This window comes from Chelonoidis abingdonii, chromosome 8, assembly GCF_003597395.2.
Source record: "Chelonoidis abingdonii isolate Lonesome George chromosome 8, CheloAbing_2.0, whole genome shotgun sequence".
In the NCBI taxonomy this organism is placed as follows: Eukaryota; Metazoa; Chordata; order Testudines; family Testudinidae; genus Chelonoidis; species Chelonoidis abingdonii.
In genome coordinates this window covers 51,155,884-51,171,799 of record NC_133776.1, presented here as the reverse complement: position 1 = coordinate 51,171,799, position 15,916 = coordinate 51,155,884, and the positions used below count along the sequence as shown (strand labels likewise).

At 42.2% G+C, this 15,916-nt stretch overlaps 1 protein-coding gene across 1 annotated transcript; it reads left to right on the top strand.

The window, feature by feature from the left end:
- The first annotated feature begins 498 nt into the window (after window positions 1-498).
- Window positions 499-13,892, top strand: C8H3orf70 (chromosome 8 C3orf70 homolog). Its single transcript, XM_075068957.1, has 2 exons — window positions 499-550; window positions 13,244-13,892. Exons 1-2 carry the CDS (start codon window positions 499-501, stop codon window positions 13,798-13,800), a joined length of 609 nt encoding a protein of 202 aa, XP_074925058.1. The 3' UTR covers window positions 13,801-13,892.
- Window positions 13,893-15,916: the final 2,024 nt, after the last annotated feature.

The window sequence follows — 15,916 nt, the reverse complement described above, 5'->3', positions numbered from 1 at the left end:
GAAGGCTTGCGGGAGAGCAGTGTGGCCAAAAGCGAAGAGACTCTGGCCCCACCTCTTCCCTTCTGTCTCTGCTGGCTGTGCTGCCTCTCCTTGCTCCCTCTGTTGTGGGGAGGGGCTGTGTCCCACCTCTCCCTCTCTATACCTCATCCCTTAGTGGCAACTCTTCCGTTCGCAAGCACGAGAAATGCCCTACAGGCAGCTACCCAGCCTCACTAACATCCCACACACACACATGCACGCTTCTGGTTCAGGGAGTCTGCACACCCGCCCCAGCTGTTTACTTGTTGCAAATCCAGCGAACTCCTCAGTCTCTGTCCAGAGGCTCTCCTGTGGGGACTAGGCAGGGCTGACACAGGATCAGAGTGTGTGTGTGTGTAGGGGGAGGGCTGTCCATGCTCCTCAAGGCCCCAGGCCACCCCTGAAGTCTGCATCACCCGCCCCCCCCCCCCCCCCCCCCCCCGCCCACTCCTGAGCCCCGTCTCCTTGCAGGAGGCAGAGATGCCGGATGAAGTGAACATTGATGAACTCCTGGCAGCCCCGGAGCCAGCAAGTGAGCAGGGCTGGGGATGCAGGGGGAACGAGGAGGTGCCGAGAGCAAGCCGGCGGCCTCATGCAAAACCCGGCACTGGACTCAGAGTCCAGCGCCCAGTGCTGGCTGTGCAAAAAGGCGCCGCTTTTGGAAAATGTGCTGAGGGGAAGCGGCTGTTTCCCCTGTACCCCACTAGCTACATTGCTGATTATTTTCCAACTTTTGGACCAGAAGCCCAGTACCAAAAGGAGAAAAGAGCACATCTTAGATGTGTCCCAGGTTTTTCTTAGCAGAGCTACATTTTCCACAAAAGCAGAAATGGCAAGTGTTCCAACAAACTATTTCCTGTGCATTTACCTGGTTCAATACCTGCATCTTGACAAAACATTGTAAGTTACAGCAAGCATTCATCAGTGGAAATGGTATTCCGTAGCAGCATCCTTCAGCTCATTGTGTAATTATGAGTTAAAAATATACATTAAATGACAGATTAAAATATATATAAATTGTTAAAGATAGGTGGGGAAAAACATCTCACTAAGGGTTTGATCCAACTTGTATTAACGTCAGTGAAAAGATTCTATCTGTTTCAGTGGGAGTTGTGTTAGGCCCTGTGTCCTTGGTATAAGAACTGATGGTCCTGGCCTTTAAGATAGAAAGAGGTAAATTAGACTTTAGTTGATTTGTTTTCCATAGAAAGGAGATGCCCTCCAATGCAACCATTCCTGCTTTGTGTGAGGTGATATTTTTAATAAACTGAAGGTTATTTTCTTTGAAATTCTATATGTTTTTGTCAGTAGGTATATAGTATATATAGTTGGTTACATTTACAGTCATTACGTTAGAGTAAGGAGGCTAACATTACTTGTCACAGCTTTTGTACATGATTCCTTCAGGGAGTATACCTTCTCATCATCTCCATTCTGACTGACCCTTCCTAGCTGCAGAGCTTGGTGGCCTTGGCTTTCTCAGAGAGAACTGATCACGTAAAACAAACATTTCATTTGTCTGTATGTTTAAAAAAAAATCAATTTGGGCTTAAAATTAGCTGTCTTTTTAAAAATAAAATATGTTCTCTGCTTTTTAAAGATATGCTCCAGGTGCCAGTAACAGCAGCAGAAATCAGTTTATGTAGAAGATTTATTTTTCATAACATGCAGAGCTCATCTGGGTGTGTGTTTTTGTGTAAAGGTTTGTAGAGTTTTTTGCCTAAGGTGATTCCAACTCTCCATTATGCTACTCTTCATGGCTTGTCTTGGGATATGTTTGAACGTATTTTCAGCTACTACAAGGTCAAACAATATAGCTGAGAATCCTCTGTTAATAGAATAGCCATTGTTCCCTTCTACCCTGAAATTAGTGCCAGCGTGGAAGATTTCAGAGACATATTGTGAATTATGCCATTGCTAGCAGCATGCAGTAATAAACAGCAAACATCTCAGATAACACCTGATCTGTTCCCTACCCTCATTTTGATATCTCAGCTTTTCTTTCAGAAGAGTATTTTAGACTGCTGCACCCCCCACCCCCATATATGGGAAAACAAGGCTGTTGACTCAGACTTTAAGGTCAGATCCTCTAGTCTGACCTCCTGTACATTCCAGGGCACAGAACCTTGCTCACCCACTACTGCAAAAGACCCACAACCTCTGGCTGAGTTACTGAAGTTGTCAAATCATGATTTAATGACTTCCAAGTTACAGAGAATCCACCATTGACTCTGACAGAGTTATAAACTTTATTACTTTGAACATATAGATGGAAGTTCAAGACTTTTCTACATATATCTTGTACCATAGAGTGGTGGGTTTTTTTTATATATTTGAGTGCAAAGAAAAGACTCCAAATGTAAACACCTAACGTGAATTCAGCAGTTTTGATCAGCTGCCCATGTATGTATCAAACTGTGTCAGGTTCACAATGGAAAACACTAATCTGTGGTTTTTTCACACTTTGTTAGCAATGGTCAGAGAGAACTCCTGAAGCTGAGGACATTATTTCCCATCTAAAGTGAACAGTAATTTCCCCAACAAACTAAACATTCCAGCACGCTGTAAGTCTTCTCTTGCTCTCTCGCTTTCCCTGCATTATACATTTCCCTGCATAGACTTATTTTTTATTGCTTATTGCATCAGTTTCTCTCGCCCACCCCAACATCCGTAGCTAAGGCTTGGAAATCTAACAAATATCTAATAACCAGAGAATGAAGCCTACTAGCCAAAGTCAGATACAAAAAATGGGGCTGTCCCCTCCACTGGGAAGGGGTATCAGCCAGCTGTGAAGCTAGCCCCATGCTCCCAATTCTGGGATTCCTCAGTGTTTTCCATGGACCGAGCTTGAGAGTTACAGCCTTTGCATTGGCCCCTGGCTTTTTGGTGTCTAACTATAAATGCCTCCCATGTGCTCTGGCACTAGAAAGGAGAAGGGTCTATCCTTCCGTACCCCAGGTTCCCTGGCCAAGGCGTTAATCAATATTTCCCCATATTCTCAGCCTCCCTAAGCTGGAGGGATACACAAGCTTTATAAAGTCGGTAAACCAAGTCCAATTTCAAGAAAAAAGAAAACTAGAATAACAGTTGAAATATGAGTGTTGGAAACCAAAGTAAGCGAAGGACTGTGACTGAAGAAAGACAGAGCCTTCTGTTGAAACATAGAGCAACTTTTATACCAATTGTTGCATAATTTAAAGCATTTTCCAACCTTTTCTGTTCATATCTTGCCTCCAGATCCCAGCAGAACTCATTTGGCAACAGAGAAGCCCTATACAGGAAGTTCTTCTTTCATGTTTGACATAAATCTATCAGAGAGACAAGGTGGGTGAGGTACTATCTTTTATTGGACCAGCTTCTGTTGGTGAGAGAGACGAGCTTTAGAACTTACACAGAGCTCTTCTTGTATGAGATAAGCGCGAAAGCTTGTTTCTCTCACCAACAGAAGCCTCACCCACTTTGTCCCTCTAATATCCTGGGACCAACATTGGTACAGCTTCACAGCATAAATCAGTAATGGCTAGCATGTCCCTTCACCACAATACAACTCACTTTGTTAAGGCATTGAGAAGCCTGTGGTGGCTTTTTAATCATGTATAGAGAAAGATGGGGGCATCTAAAATATTCTTTCTTTGTTATTTTCATATCATAACCACTGTAGTTTGTAGAAATCTTACTGAGATGCATCAGCCTTACAATATCCTGCTGTGAAGTCTCTGCTTAGAATGGAGAGATTATAAAGGAAGGGTAGAAATTTGTAATGTAATTTAATTTTTTGAAAGTAAAAAATATGAGGGAAAAATGCATGACTAAGGAGCTTCTTTGGTTATGGAGCCTTAACGTTTTTGACCAAGAATTCCCTTGTATTTGAACAATGACAGTGCTAGAAAAGGAAACCCAGACAGTGCAAACCAAACCTCTTTATACTTGGTGATTGCCCAGAATCTTTGACATCATAGATCAATCAGGCAACTCATTATTATACTGTAACTACCGTCCTAGTAATCACATGTTGGATATATCATAATTGTTGAAACGGATCTTTAATGGCCCACAGCTGGGCGGATTGTTACTGGTACCAGTGAAAATCTGAAAACAGTATGCTTAATTTATTTGAGTATTTGAGTAAGTTATTTGAGAAGGAATCTCACAAACAGGGTTATAGAATACACATCTCCCTAATAAGCCTTAATTCCTCAAACATAAAATCTCCGTAACAATGCTGGCCTTACACAATATCCTGATTGGCACACAAAGCAGGTATAGCTACCTAGATGGAGACTTCTTGTCTTCTCTTCTTCTCCCCTCTCAGGTACTTGGTCTGTCAAATGTGCCCTGAAGCAGGCTCTTGGTTACCCCAAGGCCTTCTGTCTTACAGCATCATGGATCTCTTCTGATGTTAATTGGGGAGCTAACTAATTTACTCTGCTTAGTATTTTTACCTTTTGTTCTCAAAGGAGTCACAGGTCCCAGAAATATCCCCTGTAGGCATTTCATCACTGGTTTTCTCTAATATTTTAGAAAGAGGCTGCAAAATGGAGACAGATGAAATATCAATTGATGTTTACTCTCTCATCAAACATTCACTTGAGCCCTTAGCGTGATGCCATTCAGAGGGGTTATTTTGACCCAGGTCAGCCTGTACCAAGCTCACTGATAGCATGTTTTTACATTTTCTTTACCTGGCGAGCTGGTTCTCGGCTGATATATTCCAAAGGTCGATGTTGAAACATACACACAGATAGAGCCTTTATTAACCATTCAAGTGCAATTTTAGCACTTTCAGTAAATTTCCACTGTCTGATGCTAAGAGAATCCTGCCCCCAGAATCCTCTAGCAAATTCAGACGTATCGAGTCATACCAAACTCATGCTTAGCACATTCATTCATATCAGCCACAGTAATTCACAATAAAATGGCACCATCCCAACAATAATATTTGAGATGTAATTCTCTCAAAGTACTTTACATAAAGGTGGGTATTATCTCTGTGGGTTTTAGCTCTCAGATGTTAACTGACTTGCCCAATACTGAATCGGGTATAGAATGTGTGTTTCCTGATGTTCCAGTCCCCGCTCTAAGCGTATTAAGCTGTACTGTATTCACCATGGTTTTTATCATATGACATTATTTGGCTATACTTATTTAGGACTATGCTATCTTTTTCCTCAAACAAAGTGAAGAAAACCACATATAGTTCAGAAAGTCCTCTGAATGGAGCAGGAGCCTGACAAAGGGGTTGGCTTAGATGTGGGCATCATTCAAGGACACCAGAAGAAAACACAAAAGGTGTGTTGGCCTGCACAAGGGGGAACCACATTCACATTCCATGTATAGTATGCACATGCCAATAATACCCTGCGTTCCCTACTCCTGGAATTGTAAGGCACACACCAAAGGGGGAGTGCACAGTGGTTGAACTTTTTGGAAAAACCTCCAATGTGTCCCCAGAGATGGTAATTTTTAGACATTCCCTGTCCCCTTGCTGTGGCATGGGAACAAACACCATGATTTTGGAGCTGTGTTACAGGCATATGCTGTATGTTTGTATTAACTAAAATAATAAAAGTATTCTGTGTTTTCAGAGGATAGGATCCGCATTTTGAGATACTTACACTTGGGCAAGCCAGCCAGGAGGGGTTGTGAGCTTCTGGTCTCTGAAGCTGGAAAACACCCCTCCAGAGAACAGAATCTAAAAAGCTGTACATCTAGCACCTGCAAGTAGGTGTAGGGTAGGGGATGTACTGAGCACAGGAAACAAAATGGCTAGTGCTGAGCTGGAAAATATATGCATACAGCTAGAGAGGCAGTTTTACCAGCTATAGACTGAAGATCTCACTATTTGTGATCACTTAAATGTTTCAGGAGAGAATTGAAGCAGAGTTATAGCAAAAACCTAGTTAGTTCTAATTAGATATATTAATCAAGTCTCTGTCACTGGACCTAGTCAGTTGGCCACTAAGGAAGAAAACCGGAGAGAATGCAATCCCAGTGAGAGAGAAACAGCAGTATGAGCTCTGCAGTGTGCACCCCTGCTACAAATGGAGTTCAAAGTGACAGGACAGATTGGCTGTTTGAATCAGAAGGTTGGATGAAGTTTTTCTAGTACAGATAAGAACAAGACCATGAACGGGCTATGCAGAACCTTGATGTAATGGAAGCAGTGGTTAAAGCAATTACCCCTGGAACAAGCGCTTGGAGTTAGATGGAAGGAAATAGTACCATGACATTACCAAAGCTGAGAATTTTAAGATCCTACTGTGAAGCGATGGATGCAACTGAACTGTATTATAATCTTTCCAGTGCTGTCCAGGGTCCTAAAGATACACATCAGGATTTCCTGGTACTTGCCTTGGATTTGTGACAGAAAGTACTGCTTCTGTCACAGGAAGCTGATTCCACTCTGAAATACGATCCACTCCTCATGCAAAATGTGTTCCTTCTTTCAGTCTCCAGTGGGCTGCAGAATAACAACATTCAGACTTTACAATCTCTTAATCTGTGACTGAACTATCTCCAAGATAGCTCAGTCACAGGTAAAGCTCTTTTGGAGAAACTAAATTCTGTAACTGGCAGGAAAAGAAATAAAACACAAAGTAGCAAGAGAGGCACAATGAAGAGCTGCAGACCCAATGTAGTACAACAGATCCTTCTTGTTGGAGAGCCAGACACTGACGAGACAGCAGCACCAATTTAAAAAAAAACAAAACAAAAAAACCCCTTGTGTCAGCAACTTAATGGATGAGCTTGGAGAACTGAAGAGAAGCCTAACAGAAGTAAGAGCTACAAATGGAGATGGCTGTTATCTAGCTGGTTCTGAAGATACCCCATCATGACAGAAGGAGACCACTCCAATCCATCCCACAGAAAGCTCTTCAGAGGTGAGGCCATCCCAACTGCTAGAGTAGGGGGAAAGGTGATAAATGCAACCACTGTTTGCAGTGTGGGAATGAAGAGCGCTACTAATCTGGATATCATAATGATACACCATGGAATGGACTGGAAGGGAAACTACATCCAGTTGCTCCAAAGGGACCTCAAGGGACCAACCAGGTCCAAAGATCCCACGAGAGACAGTTGCCATAAATAAGAAATTGAGAAACCCATGGGACTATTGGAACTAGACATAGAATCATAGAAATGTCAGACTGGAAGGGGCCTCTCTAGATCATCTAGTTCAGTCCCTTGCACTGAGGCAGGATTAAGTATTATCTAGAACATCCCTGACAGGCAGTTTTCTACCCTGTTCTTAAAAATCTCCAATGACGGAGATTCCAAAACCTCTCTAGGTAAATTGTTCTAGTCCTTAACTACCCTGACAGTTAAGATGATTTCCCTAAACCTCCCTTGATGCAATTTAAACCCATTGCTTCTTGACCCCCCAGAGCGATGCAAGTTTCAGCGCTGTAAAGTGGTAGCGTAGACAGTGCTACAGCACTGGGAGCTATTCCTTTTGTGGAGGTCGTTTTATTACAGAGCTGGGAGAACTGGAGCCACAACTACACAGCCAAGTTATAAAGTGCTGTTGGCTGTGATTAAAACTTAGCCTATTTTACCCATTTGTACTGAATGCTTCAGCCACTTTCTTGCTGGTATGCCATACCGGCCTGTACTGGCTTACTTTCACCTGTGTTTTCTAGATCTTGTAATCTTTTTTTTGTTGCTGTCTGCTGAACTTTCTCCAATTTCCACATCTTTCATGAAGTGTGGTGGTGTCCAGAACTGAGACCTTATCGGTTCTGAGTAGAGTGGAAGAATTACACTTACAACACTCCTGTTTAATACATCCCCAAATGACATTTGCCTTTTTTTTTTTCTTTTTTTGCAACCATTTTACATTTTGACTCATAATTAGTTTGCGATCCACTATGACTGCCAGATCCTTTTCTTCACTACTCCTTCCTAGCCAATCATTTCCCATTTTGTATTTCTGCAGTTGATTGTTCCTTACTGAATTTCATCCTATTTATTTCAGACTTTCTGCAGTTTGTCAAGATCACCCCAAATCCCTCATTCCCAACCCCATCCCGGAGTCTGCACCCCCAGCCAGAGCCTTCACACACCCCCAGCCCTGATCTCCCTCCTGCCCTCCAAAATCCTTGGTCCCAACCCAGAGCACACTACTACAACCTAAACCCCTCATCCCCACCCCTATCCCAGAGTCTTCACCCCAAGCGGCGCCCTCACATCCCCCCCCCATACCTCAACCCCCTTCCCCAACCCAGAGACCCCTCCCACACTCTGAACCCCTCAGCCCTAGCCCAGAGCGCCCTCCTGGACCCCAGATCCCTTATCCCCAGCTCCACACCAAAGCCTGCACCCCAAGCTGCAGCCCTCACCCCCCTGCATCCCAACCCCCTATCCCAGCCCAGATCCCACGCCTGCACCCTGAACCCCTCATTTCTGGTCCCATCCCAGAGCTCTCACCCCGTCCTGCACCCCAAACCCCCGAGTCAGCCTGGTGAAAATGAGCAAGTGAGTGAGGGTGAGGAGAGCGAGTGACAGAAGAAAGGGAGGATGGAGTGAGTCGGGGGGGGGTGCAGGGCAGGGGTGTTCAGTTTTGTTTGAGTAGAAAGTTGGCAACCTTATTTGATGCCTTTTGAATGGGGTTAAAGCAGCGGCATTGTGGGACACTGGTGCACAGGTGTGCTTAGTGCCATGCACATGGGTGAAGGAGACTCTTCCTAATGTACCAGTAAGGGAGCTCCTGGGGTTGCTTGAGAAAGATCAAAGCCTGAGCCTCGCAGCTGCTACTGGCACCCCCATTGCCTATGACAGGTGGGTTGAAACACATTTTCAGTAGCAGACCCCATACTGTTCACGGCTCAGGAGATGGAGATTCCTGTCGTGTACAGTGTCATTGATCAGTTTATTAAACAGCATTGTCAGGAATGGCCAACTCACCATGGTCATTTGTCAGCAGCTCTTCTCCACGTTCAGCAGAAAACAATGAATGTGTTGGTACTCTTTCTGAAGGCAACAAAGTCCGGGGACCTTGGTATGGTGGGAGCAGAGAAATGTGGGACATAATACACTTGGAATGTTGGGCTCAGAGACTAGCAGAAAGACAATCTAACAGCTGTGGCTGAACCAGGGATTCAGGGTCAGTGGCCAGAAGGGTTAGAGCTCAGGGAGACCCTACTCCGAATTCTCCAGGGGTCTTCACGTAAAGTCAGTATTCCCATCAGTTCAACCTGCTGAATGGTAAAATGTCCAGCCAGGTGTGCAGTGAAAACTCAGCGAAGGGCAGTCACTGTCCTTGTTCTGTGAGGGGAAAAAACTAAAAATAACCAAGACAAAGCAGTTCGATTTTGCTTGTGTGTGCATTAGGAAACTTCATCACTCAGTTTTTATTTGGGCAGACATTGATGGCACAATGGAATTGTCTATCAGAATTACACACACTGCAGTGAGTGGTGGTAGACTATTGGGTACAAGTGTGTGGTGGTGGTTTTTTTAATCTGGATTTTCTTTGGTATAATAACCTTAAATTGTGTCCTTTATTCCTGATTTTCTAGTGTGGTTGGTTTTAGAAAACAAACAAAAACCTACTGTGTGTAAACTGGAGCCAGCCAATATTTTTCAAATTAAAGGTTTCTTTTTTTAAAAAAGTCCTTTTTGAAAATGAATTTTTCATCAAAAAATCAATGTTTTTTGAAAAATTTTGTGTCTTTCACAATTAAAAAAACCCTATTAAACACACAATTGAAAATTTTTGTTCACCAAAAATCTGGTTTTAGGTGAACTAAAAGTGTGATAGTCATTTTGAATGACAAATATCAGGGGTAGAATTGTGTAAACACTTTTGAAACCCCCATTGGGTCTGTTAAGATCTCTTCTAAATGAAAACAATGTAGATTTTTTTTTTTGTTGCAAAACTAGTTTTTCACTTTTAGGCTGGCTCTTGTGATCTCTTCTGAAAAGCCCGTTGTGTTTTCACTGGTAGCCCATGGCAGTGGACTCCGGGGCAATTGCAGAAGTGCTTGTTTCGCCAGAATTTCTGTCTGGCTGATGCTAAACTGCTGGCAGGAATGCTGAATGCGCTGGACTCAGGGTTTGTGTGGTGGGAAGAAGCCATCTTTCTTGAGAGCAGAGAGAGAGGGAAGTCCCCTTCTCCAAAAAAAAGCAGCAGGGAGCAGCAAGAGAGCAATGGATAGCTGCATCGGAATGTCCACAAGCTCCTAGAATCAGTGAGCAGGAAAACCTTATTTCATCCAGGGTATCTCATCCCACTGCCTGGGGGCCCCATATATCTGATCATATGTGAGGATTTCCATCCGTGGTACAATTCTCAACACAAGTATGTGAAATCTATGAGTGGGACATGTCCTTCCTGTGAGAAGAATCAAAGAGAAGCAACTGTGGGATGCTGGAGGCAGCTGTCTCAGTCTCTTTCCTGTCTCTATGCACATGTCCAATGGCTGTTAGTTCACTGGTTTGACTGCTTCTGGAATCTTGTGCCAGTTCTGGTGCCCAGAATTCAAGAAGGATGTTGATAAATTGGAGAGGGTTCAAAGAAGAGCCATGAGAAAAGATTAGAAAACATGCTTTATAATGATGATAGATCGAGCGCTTTGAATCTTAGCTTAATAAAGAGAAGGTTAAGGAGTGATTTGATCTACATGGGGGACAAATATTTAATAACGGGCTCTTCAGTGTAGCAGAGAAAGGTCTAACACAATCCCATGGCTGGAAGTTGAAGCTAGACAAATTCAGATGGGAAATAAAACAATACATTTTTAACAGTGAGAATAATTAACCACTGGAACAATTTACCAAGGGTTTTGGTGGATTCTCCATCACTGACAATTTTAAAATCAAGTTTGGCTGTTTTTCTAAAGGATCTGCTCTAGGAATGATTCTGGGGAAGTTCTCTGGTCTGTGTTACACAGGAGGTCAGACTAGATCACACTGGTTCCTTCTGGCTTTGGGATCTGATGTTACACTCCACAACACTCAGTGCTGGGATGGCTACAAATGATGCAGTCATTAATTCCACTGCTGGTACCTGGCCTAGCCCTGTACCAGGGCAGGACTGAAGTGAGGAGAGTTTGTGTGACACTGTTCCTTGTGATAATTCACACCCTTGTAATGCATTAGGGCTTTTGAAAAGGATGATCAGGATGTAGGCCAAATTGAGAGTTTAAAAATGTACATAAATCTCCATGACTCCCAGCTTGTACAGAGGTAGGAGACTGTTTGCAAGACTTACTAAACCATGGATGAAGCAACAAAGTGTCCTGTGGCACCTTATAGACTAACAGATGTATTGGAGCATGAGCTTGGATGTGTCACTAGATCCAGCTCTGTGTCTGCTAGAGGTGGCAATATTAGGCACTCCCTGCCCTGGCCGGTTGGGGTTGCTGTGGTCTGACACTGTTCTCACACGGAGTCCTAAGTCTCTGCTCTGTGCAACATGTGCGCTGTATGTTTGCATTGACTGAAATAATAAAGAATCCTGTGCTTTCAAAGGACAAAATCTGCATTTTGAACCATGTTAGGCAGTGCTGCACCTCGTCATCAGAAAGCTGTCCAATAACTGTATTTCCTCTTAAGCTACATCTTCATAGTAAGAATAAGAGGAAATGCCTTCCATTCACTTTGAAACAGTCCCCTTGCTCAAAAACCCCTCCTGGTTAGCAGCCTCAAAAGGCAACCACGTGTAATCTGCTAAAGAATGGCTTATGGTAGGCCTGGGTTTAAAAAAATTCCCAAAGCAAATATAGAAATCAAACTAAATACAGCTAGAAACAATCCAGCTAGAGAGGCTCCAGTGTCCTGTAAGTGGGAGATTTTTTTGAGATTCAAATGAAATACATTGTGAAATGTGCGTTTTGGTTCTAGTTTTGACTAGTGTGAGTTGAAAGTCAGGGGAGGGAATATCTGGGGCAGACAGTGAAAACATCAAAGGCCTGCTTTGGGGGGAGCCCTGCTCCAGTGTATACTGAGCTCATAATAATTTTGAGAGATGCTACAGAAAGTGGTATGGATGGTTAAGCCACAGGACTGGGAGACTTCTAGACAGTCAAAAAAGAGCAAGATGCTAATGAGGGCAGGTGCAACAAAAATCCATGTCTTTGATATTAAATTTCTTGCTTATACACTTAAACATTCACTCTGGCATATGACCACGTATGGTACTTTGCCTCTGGATCAAAAGACTGTAACTTCTTAGTGCACGCCAAGGCTTGGCTGAGCGCACACAGTCCATTACTCATGGGAGGGAGTGCGCCCCTTCAGAACAAAAGTTATGCAGATGTCCGTACAGCTCAACTGTGGTAGCTTAGAGTCCAGGGTACTTTTAGGGAAAAAAAGATGTAGGATAAACAGTGTTCCTTCTCCACCTATGGTGGATGTTGCAGTCTGAGCTGCTCTTAAGCACATGACTTCTTTGCTTCACTCCTGCTTATGTAGCTCTGCTAGGTTCTAAAGCACTTGGGATACCCAAAGGATTCTATTAGATGTGTACAAAAAGCGGGGTTTGTTTTTACCAACTTACAGCTCTGGCATTAGAAATTTAAATAATTTACAGCTTATTTTTTTCTTCTTAGGTAACCCTTGTGCTTGTAACTGTTCTGTAATTGAGCTTTATAGTTTGTGACAGTCATAGTAAGACTTAAAACCTTTTAGAAGGTAATTATGTAAACTAAATGCTGCATTTATGGTTCTTTGAAGTGGTCTCAGATTTCTGTCTTTCATAACAAAGTACTGGTTTTCAGTTTTTTCTCTTTGTTTCTTTCTTTAGCATAGCTTTACAGAGTCCCTGTTCAATTCAGCATTGGAGTCCTCTATTCAACCAACATAATCCTATTTTCTTATTACATAGTCAGATAATCAAAATGCCATAGGCACTCCCAGAGCTTTGGAGTTCCCTTGTTTTCTGCCTTAAAATTCCATCTACTAACTACACAGAGGCTGTTTTGAGACTAGAGAAAGGGAAATGCAAATACACGAACAAAATCAACTCACTTTGACAAAAAATAGGCTAATTTAATATGTTAAAATAATTCAGTTCATCAAAGGAAATATCTGTCAGAACTGATCCCCGTTTAAAGGACAAGATTAATGTGAAATATTCTTCATAGGAGTTTTCTGACTGCTTTCTTTTGTTTTTTAAACCAGTTTGGTGAAACACCATGTATTTTTATTCTTTATTAATAATAGGATGATATAATCTGTTTGTAGCAATTATGGTTTTTAACCGTTATTTTTATATTCCTTACAGGTAAATACGTCTATCAGCCAATGACTCCTGTGGAACAGCTTCCAAGCACTGAAATACCTATCCAACCTAGGGAATCCACAAACACGATTCAGATCTCGGTCTCACTCACTGAACACTTCTTGAAGTTTGCACCTGTCTTCCAGCTGCCATTACCCCCTGACTCCCCACGATACTGCACAATTTCCGACCTCTTTATCGACAATTACCGTGTGAAATGCATCAATGGGAAGATGTGCTATGTCCAGCGGCAGCCTCCTGCTGCGCCCCATAAAATGAAGCCTGAGGAGCTTGCTGTTCGCAATGCCTTAATTTCAGAAGAGAGCAATAAACCAAAAATAGATCACTGCTCTTCCCCTTCCAGCTCTGAGGACTCTGGGATCAATGCTGTTGGGGTTCCCTTTATGGAGTCATGTGATGAGGACACTGAGGAGGGGGCAGAGCTAAGTTCTGAAGAAGATTATAATCCAGACAGCAGTTGGGAGCCAGACGAATGCCCCCTTGTGTCGCCCTCACAGTGTGAACTGGAAGTGATCGAGACTATAGAAACCACCGTGTGACACTCCGTGTTAGAATCAGTCCCACATACACTAACCAATATTGGTTTTATAGCATTTATATTTGTTTTCTTTCTGACAAGTTCTTTTTTCCAGTGCACTTGACTTTTAAGCCTCCTCACAGAAGAGCAGTAACAAGACTTGCACATCAGTGAGTTAGTTATTTGAATAACTAATTCTACCAATTAATTTTAATGCGCTCCCTCACTAATCGGATCTCCCACTTCTACATTTAAGCAATGATAAAAAAATTATATGACTTTTATGACAAAGTGGGCCTTATCTTAGTCTGGGGCACTTCCTTTGCAGTTAATTGTAACAAGAATTGCACCCTCCTGCTGTTTTCTTCTGTCGGGACATTTATGATGTACCTTCACAGCACAGGGGGTATTACAGAGCAGCATGGGGAAGGTTATGCAGTTGGCCTGACGGCCGAGAAGTCTTTATTCTCTCCTTCTGTCACACAAACGCATACATCTGTGCCCAGTTTGGAGATCGAGGTACTTCCTCTGTTCTCCTGCCAAAGGCTCCCCTGATATCTGCACTGGAGAAAGGGGTGTTCTGTGATTCCTTTCAAACCCTATCAGTTCCCCCTCTTCCAGCTAATAAGAGAGCAGTGCAAAGTGCCTCCTACCCTCTTCCAGGCGATGCATAATGCATCCACAATAGCTAAGCTCCTGCTAACTTAAAAGCCAGGGACTGAGCTAAACTCTACTGATGAGTGAATTGTTTGCTGCCATTATATCATCTAGCCAGAGACAGCCATTCTTTCTTCTGACGTAAACAAAAAAAGAACAGGCTAGTTTTTGTTTGTTTTTAGTTTAGGTGGAGATTTCAGTTGTAAAAAAGGCCACTCCAGATTTAGCTGTGAAGTGACAGCTAAAGGAGAGAGAGCTCAATCAGAAATGGTTCCAAGATAACACAGATGTTCTGTGAAGAACCATCCTGCATTAAAAGGGGGGTGGGATAGATGAACGAATAGTTCAGTTCTGTCCTTTATCTGTCTGAATATTTCCATCATCTTTGGTTTGATTAGGATTTAGTTGAATTGGTCCAAACTGTTGCCATTGTTAAGACCAGGTCTGAATTTGTCTGACTTGAAGGCAAATGCTAAAGACAACAGATTGGGGTGAAGAGTTGCAGGACAGAAAATGATTAATTGGTCTAACACTTTTCCTCAAGCCCATCTTTCTAATTTGATCTCAAGTGTTTTTATGCTATTTCCTCCAAATTTAAATTTATTGGCACTGATTAGATGAAAATCTTGATAAACAAGAATTTTCTACCTTAACTAAGACTTTAAAGTCCCAATGTACATGTATTTGTTGTAGAGTTGTTAAACAATACTAGGTTACAGTTACCAATAGTCGTGCTATTAAGAAATACAAGTCTGTGACACCTTAGTTTGTCTGTGAGTATTTTAGCTGTAGAATGATAGAGGTACTCTCTAATCAGTTCAACAGTTAGACACTGATGGATTCTAAATCACACTTAAGCAAGATGGTAAAATAAACATTTTTCTGACATGCTTCAGTCCCTTGACAACCTCTAAATGTATTGTTCTTCTTCGAAAAGTTCTGTATGACTGAACCAGTTAGGTACAGGTGTAATAACAGTTCTGCTCCTGACTGTAAACATAGCCTTGTTGTAATTATTTTGTTTGCTACTTACCTTTCAAAATTATTGGAGAGAATAAGGATATATAAACGGACAGATTTAGTTATCAATACTAGAATCTCTTACTGTATGTTGTAGGATGGAAGAATGTTTACCACTGTGTCCTGACTTATTGCTAATTTTTATGCACTTTGTAATCGACACCTTTAGAAAATATTTAGACTACAGTGTGTGTGGTAGGAATTTAACATGAATTGTTATATAAAGTAATGTACTTTTTGACTAAAATAACACTTTGAGAGGAGAAATAATAGGTTTTATAGTTTTGATGAAGTATATAAACAGTGCAGTGCTTGTTAAACAGATGAGGAATTCGGCCCATGTGCATGAGCAGATACCGTCTTACCAGGCACTTCAAGAAACATGCTGTTTGGTTGGCATTTAAAGAAGATTGTAGAAAAAACTATTTAAATGGGATTTTTTTTTTAATATGGGATTTATC

What these genes read in the sequence shown, in the direction of transcription:
- C8H3orf70 (XM_075068957.1), top strand. Translation starts at nt 499, where the DNA reads ATGCCGGATGAAGTGAACATTGATGAACTCCTGGCAGCCCCGGAGCCA. An exon ending in GGCAGCCCCGGAGCCAGCAA is followed by an intron (nt 551 to 13,243) that starts GTGAGCAGGGCT and finishes TATTCCTTACAG; the next exon opens with GTAAATACGTCTATCAGCCA.